Source organism: Balaenoptera ricei, chromosome X, assembly GCF_028023285.1.
Source record: "Balaenoptera ricei isolate mBalRic1 chromosome X, mBalRic1.hap2, whole genome shotgun sequence".
Classification (NCBI taxonomy): domain Eukaryota; kingdom Metazoa; phylum Chordata; class Mammalia; order Artiodactyla; family Balaenopteridae; genus Balaenoptera; species Balaenoptera ricei.
In genome coordinates this window covers 111,151,615-111,164,111 of record NC_082660.1, presented here as the reverse complement: position 1 = coordinate 111,164,111, position 12,497 = coordinate 111,151,615, and the positions used below count along the sequence as shown (strand labels likewise).

The following is a 12,497-nucleotide window of genomic DNA, read 5'->3' as shown; positions in this document are numbered from 1 at the left end:
GTGGTCAGAGAAAGCCTTACTGAGAAGGTGGCATTTGAGTAAAGACTTAAAGGAGGTGAGGGGTGAGCCATATTGACATTGGAGAAAAGAAGATTCCAGGCATAGGGACAGTGGGGAAGGGGGTTGTGGGATACGGTAATGGGAGGTAAGGTCAGAGAGGTAAGAGAGAGATGGTAAAGAACCAGACTGTGAGGAAGTAGGTCTTTGTCAGGACACAGGCTTTTATTCTGAGCAATTTGGGAAGCCATTGATGGCAGGTGGGAAGGACATGAACATTAGTGGCATATAAACAATTTACTTTCCTGATGCAGAAAAAGTAAATGTATAGGTTATAGCAATAACAATGATTTGGGCAGTTCCAGTACTAAGTGCACTTGAACTTCTCCCACTTTCTTTTTACCAATACAGCAAAATACTAGGGTGAAAGTCAGCCTGAATAAATGAAAAAAGATGAATTAGAGACTATTTCCAAAGGAAATACAGTCATATTACCTTCAATGCATATAATGGCAACAACTAAGCTACCAGGAGTGCCTAGTAGAGGGCCTGCTTTAGTAAAAATTTATGAATGATTTGTAATGAGTCCATTGTTTGTAGGTTTCTAAAATGCCCGAGAAGATTTTGTTCAGCTGAATCACTGGAATGATCAGCCCTTCAATTTCTTTTTCACTATTAATTTGCTTGGTAGATGCTCTATTCTATCGATGCTGAAAAGGTTAAGCTTCAGTCCAGCCCCTGTCCAAATGATAACAAATTCTGAATTTGTGAAATTCAATGAATAAAGATTTACTGTAGCATTAGTGTCTGTTTAGAGCCACATAGATTCCTGCCTATCTGACCACCTAACCAAGCAGAGTTCACAAAATGAACACATTCTAACGAACTGAATATGCTACAGAAAAGTTAACTGCCCTCTGGCCAGTGATAAGGCAACTTAAACAGAAGTGAGTCTGAACATTTTAAGCTGCCACTGCAGACCATTGGCATCTACCCCTAGGACTCTATCCCTAGACTCCTTGTAGTCTGTACAGTCTATAATTTGGTTAATGGCAAGAGCTAACATTTATCGAGAGTGCTAGCTACTAAACACTAAGCACTACGCTGATATGATTATGATAGCATGTGATCCTTACAGCAATTCTACTCATCCCATCTAGTAGATGAGGAAACTGAGAATCCAGGAGTTGCACTGATTTGTCCAGGATCGTGTACATTGTAAGTGGCAAAGTCAAGATTAGAATCAAAGTCGTCTGATTCTTTCACCTTAACCACTTCATGTGTTCTAAATACTACATTGGTCAGGCACTTGGAGGTCTTACAGCCTAGGTCAGTAGTACTAGTCATACACCTTGGATGGTGATGTCGGACGTGTGATTTGTAGTCAGAGCACTGGGTGTTAATATGACTCCCATATTTCTTCCAACCACATTCAGCTTCCCTTCCTTTATTTGTAAAATGGAGATGAGAATGTCTACCTAACAGGGTTGTCACAAGGATTTAGTTAAAATACTACATGCGGAAGTACCTAGTGCCATACCTGACAAATATTAACTAATCTATACATGTTGCCAAATCCTTTTGGATAGCCTGCCATGGAACTAGCTGTCCATTTTTATCAAGGCGATAATATGGGTGCTGTCCCTAAGAGGATATATATTTGTAAATTCATTTTAAGGATTAGGAAAACGTGGGTTTTCCCTATATCGTTCATATTCCCTTGTCCAATCCTGCTTTCAACCAAGGGGATACATCTAGTAGGTAAAAGTTTAATAGTGAATGACTTGATCATGTACAGAAGAAACCAGTGTCCTTGACCTTCATCAACCCCAACTGAGCCAGCTGGCATAGTCCCTAACTGGCTGTCAAAGCTAAGATCAGTGAATGCCCTGTTTAGTCCTTCAAGACAATTTAACCTCCCTTTTATTTTGCTAGCTTTTATTTTTATTCCTTTAAAGGGAACAGGCCCTAAAAGTAAAATAAGCTAACATTTGATATGTCCATATCTGACACCTTGAGCCTGGCTGTCAAGGGTGCCACAGCTTCCAATTCAGGGCGATAAAAGAACCATTAACAGCCAAAAAAAAAAAAAAAAAAGAAAAAGAAAAAAAGAAACCCACACAAGCAGTGTGATATCATTTGCACTTCTTTGTAACAGTCTAGACATACTGTATGGAGTGTTATCCAATGTGATAATTGGTAAGTAGATCTTTGCCCATGTACTGGGCTTACCTATGAATTATAATTCAGGGGTTGCATACCATTATTGGTCTGCTTGCCTGCAGCCTTTCTAGATTCAACAGAAGTCTTGCTGTTCTCAGAAAACAGAGGTCTTAGAGGGTCAGCCCTGTATAATAGGCAATTAGTGAATATGAAACATTAACTTGGAATTTATAGCACATAACTAGATGAGAATGTGAGTCCCAATTTTGAATTGGCTCTGTGTTTAGTTTTAGAATCCAGTTTTGAAGATCGTTTGGGCATTACTATTTATTTAAAATCTATTTCTTTTCAAAAATAAGTTAGAATTGTGTGGTTGACAGGTCGAAACCTGTGAATGCCCAATCTGATTATTACTACTGCATTTGCTGCCAATTGAAAGATAAAGGTGACTGCCCATCTGAAAAGCAGTTTTTCATTGTTTAGTATATTGTGCATCAATTCCAGACATCAGAAAACTGTTTTAATCAGATTGATATTTTTGCCAGCTTTCCAGCGCATCCAGATGTTTAATTGGCATAGTAAAGAGATAATGTGCTAATAGGAGGCTGAGAACAATGTATTGGAGAGAGAGGTGATAGTGGCATCTAAAATCTGTAGAAAATCTGTTAATATAATTTGCTGAATGAGGGGAGAAAGGGGAGCAGAAGGGAACTTCTTAGTGAAACTAATCCACACAAAAGTTATTCATCAGTGAAAAAGAAATATGTATACAGAGAAGTAAAAATCAGGGGCAAAAATACACTGAACAAACAGGGTAGGCCAGAAAGCAGCAAACTGCATTTTAAATCAAAGTAGTGTCTATGGTACAGGGAATTTGAAAGGACCTCATGTGGGGAAGAATATTTCCAGGGTGCCCTAGGGCTACCGTTCCAAACGCCTGCTCTCTTGGTGTTCCTGACTTTCATTGCCCCCAGCTGTGGTACTTCCCCCTCCAGCTCAACAGGGGCAGCCATGTAAAGGAGAGAGAGCGAGCAAAAGAGCTGCATGAAACCGGTGCCAGTAACTTTCATCATCAGCCTTAAGGAGCAGGTGATCCATCTGAACCTCCCTATTCCACTGCAAGCCAAGAAGATGAGCATCTTTATATTTCCCCTTGTTAAACAATTAGAGCTACTGGTCTGCTTTAAGGACCATGGAAGTGCTTTAATTTTTTTTGCTTATTGGGTGCGGAATGAAGTGTCCATATGCTCAAATAATCACTCCAACCCCTTCTCTTTGCACGTAATTCTTATAACACTTATTGCAGGTTTAAGAGTCAGCTGTTTTATGCACCTATTCCTCCTACTAAGTTCTGAGCTCCTAAAAACAGGGAAGGGGTTCTTTTTACCTCTTTCCTTCCCCAAGCACCTGACACAGTGTTGTGCACCTACAGTCAGCCCTTCGTATCCTCAGGTTCTGCATCCTTGGATCCAACCAACCACGGATGAAAAATATTTGGAAAAAAAAGAATTCCAGAAAGTTCCTAAAAGCAAAATTTTAATTTAGCGCATGCCTCATAACTATTTACATAGCATTTACATTGTATTTACAACTATGTACATGGTATTTACATTGTATTAGGTACTATAAGTAATCTAGAGATGATTTAAAGTATACGGGAGGATATGCATAGGTTATGTGCAAATACTGTGCCATTTTATATAAGGGACTTGAGCATCTTCAGATTTGGGTATCCGCGGGGGTCCTGGGACCAATCACCCTCGGATACCGAGGGACAACTATATCAGGTTCTCAACAGTCTCCCCTCCTCCTGTAACCCCTGTGTCCCACATCATTCCTCTACCAAAGAATGAAGCTTTTATGTGATTTATTTGTTGGAACAACCATGGATTCAGGAGTCTGGGGTAAATGGTGAAGGCCTAGGAAATGAAAGAGAGCCATTCATCACTATATACTGAAAATTTCTTAGTATTTGCTTCAAATAACTGCAGTTAGGAACAAGTAAGCTCTAGTCACTTCTACAGATTCCTAAAAAAGTGGTTCTGAAAATTTAGTATGCTTCAGAATCACTCAGATTAAATATGGCATAATCCTGGACTCTGAAGAAATTCTGCTTCGATAGGCGGGACTCAAGAATATACAAATTTTATAAACTCCCCAGGTAATTGACTACACGTTTGAAAATCACTGCCCTGCTTTAGACACTTTGTCACCATCAGAATACCAGCTTCTATTGTGGGAATTAGGAATAGACAAGTATATTGGGAGAATTTTTTAAAAATACAAATTCAGGTTGGCAAGCATTTGTTAATTATGTGTTCATAAATGTACATGATGTGAGAAATTCAAAAAAATTATAAGAAATAGTTGCAATCCCGGAGGAATGGTCTTGCTGAGGAAGAAAGAAACTTCAAAAGAGTGATAACTAACAGAATACTCTCTTCAAATGCTAAACAATGTAGTACTGCTGGAGGATTCAGGAAAGATTTATGAACAAAATAGTTTGAATTTCACTGATGTGCCATGTAAATTCAGAGTGGGTGGTAATTCATGAGAGACATGTGAATTTAATAGATTCTAAACTCAAAATGTGGACCGTTACCTTTGGCTATATTCTAGATATTTCTCCATTCGTGCATGTTATTAACTATGTTGTTTCTCTTGACACTAAATTTCAAAAATTTCTTTTCAGATGGTTTGACTGACTGTGTGGACCCCGATTGTTGTCAACAAAGCAACTGTTATGTAAGTCCTCTCTGCCAAGGCTCACCAGATCCTCTTGACCTCATTCAGCAAAGCCAACCGCTCTTCTCTCAGCACACTTCAAGACTCTTCTATGATCGAATCAAATTCCTCATTGGCAAGGACAGTACTCATGTCATTCCTCCAGAGATCTCATTTGACAGCAGGTATATATGTATTTATTTTATTCCTTAATGAACAGTGGTCATGTTTTTCCTTAACCGTGAAAGGAAGATACACACACACAAACACACACACACACACACACACACAACACATGATGTGTATTATTCGTAGTAAAGTATAAATGGGGCTTTTAATGACAAAAACAGAAGTATAATTTACAAATTTATTGTTCAGCTTCTGGATTGATCCCTTGAAAAATTCTTGAATTTCAAAAGCCAAATTTTAAGTTTTATTCCATGGTGTAAAATGTTTCCATATGAAAGAGTTGGGTGAGTCTGATGTCCCAATGTGAAATGCAAGACTTGTGAAAATCTGTCTTCTAGGGAAGCTCAAATGCGTGAATTGTCACTAAAGACCTGAGACCGAACTCCAACCCATTAGATGAAGAAATTTTAAAACACTAACTTACTTGTTTGAAGTGTAATAACATGAGTTTGCTCATTGTTCTTCTCAGCTGCATCTTCAGCAATGATTTATTTTAGTCATTAGCACTAGGTATAAGTAAGTCACTGAAGTCAACATTTCTGATCTCTTAAAAATGTTCATGCCTTGTTCATGCCACAATTCAACATGTTTAAATATTGTTATTAAACTATAAGGATGTTTATCTCTCAGAATAGAAAGTCCAGCAGTTGGGGGGTTTGGGGGTTGGCTGACCTAAGGGTTCAGTAACATCATCTAGGCCCCAGGTCCTTTCCATTTCTCTATTCTACCATCTTCAGCATAAGCTTCATTCTTAGGTTGGTAGGAAGATGGCTGTGGCAGCTGCAGGTTCACTTCAGACACAACAAGGACCAAAGGAAAAAAGAGAAAAATATTCCCCAAAGCATGGAATATAAACTCTTCCCTTCACTCTGTTTCTCATATTTCACTAGCTTCTAGACTATTACAAACAGAAATTAAAAAAAAAAAACAACTTGGGAAATATTTGTCCAGGAGCTCCTGTTTACATCCCACCCACTCAGTTGCATCCTGGTGGGTGTTATCAGGCCCCAAGGAAAACTCGGTCAAGAGTTTATATTGATATGAGTGATAATCTAAGAAAATTACAACTCAATCTTGACCTATACACACTAGGAAAGGGGAAAAAAATGATGTGCGTGGAAATTTAAAACACTCAGCATCCTTCTCACAGACTGTACACTAGAACTGTTATTGAAACTTAAAACTTTCTCATTATGTTTATTACGTGCAGTTCTAACCTTTTAAATCTTTGACAGAACCCCAAACCAACTGCCAGTGCATCACAAGAAAGGCCTTTTCTGCCAGGGGATCTAGTCAAAGTTTGGCTTCTCCCAAGAGACTCAGTCATCCCCATTTTGAAGTATTTCCCCCAGCTCAATAACAACTCTGGGGTAATTTCAAATGGCTGTAGTCAAAGTAATTCTTGAGATAGTGAAGACTTACTTATTGCACACCAGAGGAACAAAGGAAACAAAAAGCATTCTTCATGCTTAAGGAAAAGTCAGTCCAAAAGAAAAAAAAGAAGAGGTAAATGAAATAACCACCGCCATGACACGGAGATATGTATTAAATGACTCACTGAACTCAAGTAAAGGGAGAAAGTCAGGACCTGAGAGGGACAGGAACCAAGTCATTGTGATCCAGAGGAGGGCGTTTGAGCAATAAACTCAGAAAAGTGAAGAGAAAGTCCAGCCCCTGCGGTTCAGCTTCAGGCTTCAGCAGCGTTGCCAGCCACTCACAGAGTGAACAAGCCTATTACTTGTGGTACTTAATGCCCTTCTCCTCCTCCTGGTTTGATTGAGTTTTCCTCATTCTTTTGTAAAAGGCTCCAAGTTATCATTTGGCTCTGTAAGTCACATTTGAATTCAGAACGATGGTCTCCTTCATCCAGTGGTCTCCGCTCTGACACACATGTCTAATCTGTCAGAAAAGGTGCAGGCCTTTTCCAAGGGAAACAGTTGAGGACAAGCAATGTAACTATATTTCCTTTAAAAAATCAACGCATGCAGTGTTATTCGGGTTATCTCTGGATAAAATAAATCCAACTCTGATCACGTAGAGTATAAGTAATAATAGGTACAAGCTCTTACATCTCCATAGTACTTTTTAGTTTGTGCAGCTCTCAAACATACATTATTTCATCTTATCCTCACAGTATCCCTGTGAAGTAGGTATTGTCTTGGTGCATTTTATATATGAGGAAATTGAGCTTCAGAGAGATTAAATAACTTGCCCAACATCACACAGCCAGCAAGTTTGTATTGTAGCAACTCTTGTAATCTTTCTGTTATACCACTGCTGCCCCATTTCAACTTGTCCTTAAATGAGCCTAGTGACTCAGATCTCATTTATACTGGATGAATGACATCTGGGTTAACACAAGAAACTTAGAAACCAAGTGATATTGTAAAATCCAGCTCATTTTAACACATTTCAGTGACATTATTTACAAACTCCGAGTCAATGGTAATGAGCTTCTTGGTAGAAGAACACTTTTGAACAACTGGTAAAACAGGCCTTTTGCTACGTGTAAATTGTTATTAAGCACTTCTTATGTGTCAGGTCTCTTACCAAGTTTTTACATGTGTTATCTCATTTAATCCTTACAAAAACCCGATATGGTAGGCACCATTATGATCCCCACTTTTCAGGTGAGAAAACAAGAACTGAGATTTCAAGTGAGTCACTTGCCCAAGGTCACAACCAGTGAGTGTCAGAGCCAGGATTTGAAACCAAGCAGATTCATACTGAGAGCCTGACCTCTAAACCACTGTGCTGAGCCACTTTGGCTACTTAGAAAGCTCTGCTGAAGACTTATGACCCTTATCCATCTCTGACTGTGGGGTTGCTCTCCTCAGACAGATCTAGAACACTTAGGTACTATAATCAGGGGAACCATTCTCCTCTTTGGCCTTTGCCACATAACTGAGTGATAGCTGAGTAGGTGGATGAAGAAGGCATTGCCAAGGGGCTCGTTTGCCTACTGGCAAATTGTGACCTGCACGGACGACTTGCTGCTGAGTGTTGCCACCATCAGAGGCCTTTGAGCTAAAGATGGTGGCATATAGGTGACTAACTGTTGCAAGGACAGATAAAGGTTAAATAACTGTGCATCCTTGTGCATCCAAGTGAGACTAGCCTTTCTTGTTCTGAGTTTGCTGCACTGGCATGTGAGAGCACATGGAACGTAGACCTCCTGTGCCTCTGATGGTGTAATGTCACTGGGAACATGCCACTTGCCCACAGTAGAGTCTCCAGCAAGCCCAAGTCAGTTACCATTTTTTCCTTAAATACATTTTACCCTGTAGCCTGAGTTTCTTGTTTTCAGTCGACTCCAAACATGACTACAAAGTAAACCACATATTCTACGTGCCCGGTATGACTTATTACTTTTTAATAATGTAAATAGGTGAACAGAAGCATTATTGATCTTCAGTGTCTAAGCATTTAATCACTATTAATAATGTAAAAGGTTTTTATAAATATGTAAAAACAAGAGTACATTAAACTAAACGACAGCAGTAATTTGCAAAGCCAGACATTTCACTCATCATCACTAATGGAGAAGTGCATTTAAAAAACAAAATCCTACCAGGGTTAGTGCAACCGCTGACAGCAAGGTCTGGCCAAACTCATTTGTCTGTTTTGTAGCCACGAGAGGCTGATGCCCACATCAATCCATGTCAAGTGTCTACATCAGGCATTGCTTAATATCAGCCCACAGATGTATTTTGTTTGGCCCAACATTTAGAAACGAAGAGATCTAACATAAAAATTGGAATGTCTTCCTTCTCTAGAAAATTGACAAAGTTTGACATCTCTGGTAGAGGCCATCTAGAGCTGAGGGCCAGTTACCCCTCTGGAATGACTATGACATGCCTCTCTAGCTCACCATTCACTGTTTCCCCTGCGCCTGACTCACTTCCCTCACTTTTAAGGTCCTGCCTGGCCCTGCTGGCCTTTGAGTTCGTAACCTCTGGACTACACAGCTTCTATAGCTTTTCATGGAAAGGCCACAAGTGTTCGTTTTTTTCTTTCTGATCTGTTTCCCTGAGAGTCTTTAAAAATCCAATCTTAACTCTTTACTTAATTTTTGAACCTTTGCTGTGTTGGTTTAAAAAGAGAAGAAAAGTGACTGAACATAAACTAAAAACCACATTAATGGAAGGATATTTCCACCCTTAGTTCACTGGGGGACCTGTGGACACCTCATGAATAAGTTGGTGTACATTCTGCCTCACATCTTAGAGTGATAAACCCCCAGGTCCCACCATAGTAGAAGCAAAATGTCCACTTTCTATGAGAAAAACGTGTATGTTGAGAGGCATTTGACGATTGTTGGTCACGTAGAGTAAGTTTTAAGAACAATTTAAAGATCTAAAACTTGGCAGCAATGCTGCTGGGTGTGGTTGTGGCCGCCTCTTGTGCCTGCTCCTGGTGGGATCCCTAGCCTTAGTTGAAAAGTTCTAGAGTTGGGACCAAACTTAATCCAGCACTAAGCACATGACAGCACTGTTAACACGCTACAAAATGAAGAGGTTGAGCAGGATGATAGGTTCCTTCTAGTGCTAACTTTCTGTGAAGTTGCTGTATTTCAATTTCTTGCTCCACACTGGGATGTGCAATATTTAAGTTCTGAACTGTCCTCATTGCTAAAATCTAAGTTCTTTGAGGACAAGGATCAAGTCTGATTTGTTCTCTCCCTGTTTTGATGATCTATCACTGTGTAGCAAACTACTCCAAAACATAATGGATTAAAACAATTTATTATGATTACATTTCATGATTCTGTGGGTTAGAAAAAAGAAAAAAGAAAAGAAATTCTTTTCTTTTCTTTTCCCGGGCAGGGAAAAAAGAAAGAAATTCAGACAGGGTATGGCCAGGATGACTTGTCTTTTCTCCATGATATTTGGGCTCTCAGCTGGGATAACTCAAATAGCTGGGGGCTGGAACAGCTGGACAGCAGCCAGGAATCCCTCTTTCTACCTACAGCCTCTCTTCTTGGGTTTCCTATGGGCATGGCAGCCAGTCTCGAGTTTGTCAGAGCTCTAATATGGTGGCTCAGGGCTCCAAGAGGGAGCGTTCCGAGAGACAGGAAACAACAAGATGCCAGTCTCTTAAGGCCTGGGTCCAGAAATTGTCCCAGTGTCCCTTGTGTTATATACTGTTTATCAAGGTAGTCACAGAGCTTGTCCAGATTCAAAGGGAGGGTCATAAATCCTACCTCTAGCGGAGAGAAGTATCAAAGAATTTGTGGCCATCCTTAATCTACCATACCACTGTATCCCCAGATCCGAACACAGCATCTGGCAGAAAATTGGTAAGAAAATGCGTGAATGAGTGAGTGGCTTAGTTGTAGTGATATTGAAGTGCTCTTCTCATATTTGCTAATGAAAAACTCTTTCTGGTTGCCTAGAACACACAGATGATATTAGGACCTCAAATAAGTCAATTCCCAAATGTAGAAGCAGCCTAAAGGTAAGATTACTGTTCTCCAAATAGCACAGGAACAAATTCATAAAAGATGAAGTGATTATATAACAGTAGCAAAGTAATTACTCTTTTTCTTTAACTTATGAGACATTCCACCACTGCCAGAGCCTGTCCATAATTGACATCATTTATAACTTTGTGTAAGCATCAATAATCTTCTCTGCCTTCAGTGGGCTAGATAATCAAAATTTGAAACCAAGAAAAAATTAGAAAATAAGGAGCAATATCACGAAGTCAGTAGGAATACTGCTGTGAACTGGCTCACTTTGGTGTTCCAGCTCATGAGAAAACCAAAGACAAGCACCCCAAAACAAATTGAGGTACCACAAATGCCTTGAGCCTGGCATTCTTGGCAAACTCTTTACCTACCCAAGTCCTTCCCTTCCTTTACTATACCCCATTCAATAATGAAATCTTGATTGATGCACCTGATTATTCATGATACCTGGCAACAGCCATGATTACTATCATAACTTGTTTAATAAAATATGCCTTTCTGCACTTAATTGATCTGGGAACGTATACCATTTGAAATCCTGTGAATGGCAAAATGAGTTCTTAAATCAGGAATGAGGTTAAGGCGAAGGTTGCAGGAAGATGATCATTGCTGTTGATCTCGGATTTGATGAAGACTTAAGAATAACCATACTTGACAGATACAAATTACTGTTTTTTTAAATGTACATTTTATTGAAATATTAGTATTTCCAGAGTAACTGAGAACTTTAAATTTCTCTACAAGAGATACCAAAGTCCTCTGCTGTCTCTAATGTAATCTGATATCCTCCTATCAACTCATTTTTATAAAGTGATGAGGATGCGTGTTCACTCATTTATTCAACAGATATTTCTTGAGTCACCCACTCTGTGCCAGGAACTGTGCAGGTGGAGGTAAACGAAAGAAACAGAGTCCCCTTATTCACAGAACTCCCTTTACATTCTAGTGGTGGAAGCAGTCAAAACATCAAGTAGATACATAAAGAATTAAATTAATTACAAATTGCAATAAATTCTGTGGATAATGGAACATCAGGGAGCTTGGGGTTCATCAACTCAGGGTCCCAAATTCGACTGCTTTGATGAAGCAGTCAGGTAACCGTAATGGATGTAAGACAAGGTATTCTAGCAAATGAGACAAAGTCATTAAACAATTACAGAAGTGAGACTGACCTGGAAGTTTTCAGCAGAAACTCAGGGATGGGACTAATTGACTCAAGTGAGCTTGAGGAGCTGCTAAAATTGATACTCACAGGAGACTCTTGGATGACTTGCAAGAAAAAATACAAAGCTTATTTGGACGGTGAGCAGCTTAACTATTTGCAGGAAGTTTCATCCTTTGACATCTGGGCCTATAAATAATTTTAGTACAATTTGAAATGTTTGTGTTAAACAGATGAATTCAAGGGGAAAAAACAATCATCCAAAAAAATTCCCATTTACCACACTGAAAAAAATTCCCATTTAACCACACTTTGGTGTCATTTGTAGTGATAGATCCTACAGTTTCTTTCAAGATAATCCACATCGGGGAAGATTAATCATTTCACTCTTGAGATTGATGAACATGGCAGTGTTTACTTGGTTCGTGTAATGGCACTGTCCTAGGCTCTGGCCTACAGCAGACAAATTGCCTTCCCCATACAGTCTAGTGAGGAAAACTGACAATAATGAAAAAGGTAAATGTCAGGTAGGCATAAGTACTGTCAAACGAGATACAGAAAATTTAGGGACAGAGAGTGACCATTTTAGACAGAGTGGTCCGGGAAATCCTTTCTGGGCAGATGACACTAGAGCAGAGAGCTCATAGCATTCATCTATATGTTAGATGATCTTGGCAAGAATGTTTCCTGCCACCTGGACCCTTCTGCAGCAGCTTATCACACAATCCAGAGCCTGGCTGTCACTTTTAGGGCCCACTGAATCAAGATTCTGTGGCATTGTGTGAAACAGAA

General features: G+C 39.5%; 1 protein-coding gene across 3 annotated transcripts in view; it reads left to right on the top strand.

Annotated features, from left to right (window-relative positions):
• TENM1 (teneurin transmembrane protein 1) overlaps positions 1-12,497 on the top strand; it is a 557,972-nt gene that overhangs the window by 388,674 nt on the left and 156,801 nt on the right. For all 3 annotated transcript variants that reach the window (XM_059911842.1, XM_059911841.1, XM_059911840.1), the window contains exon 15: positions 4,853-5,069. In XM_059911842.1, the coding sequence (XP_059767825.1) occupies positions 4,853-5,069 (217 nt within the window). The remainder of the gene's footprint in view (positions 1-4,852; positions 5,070-12,497) is intronic.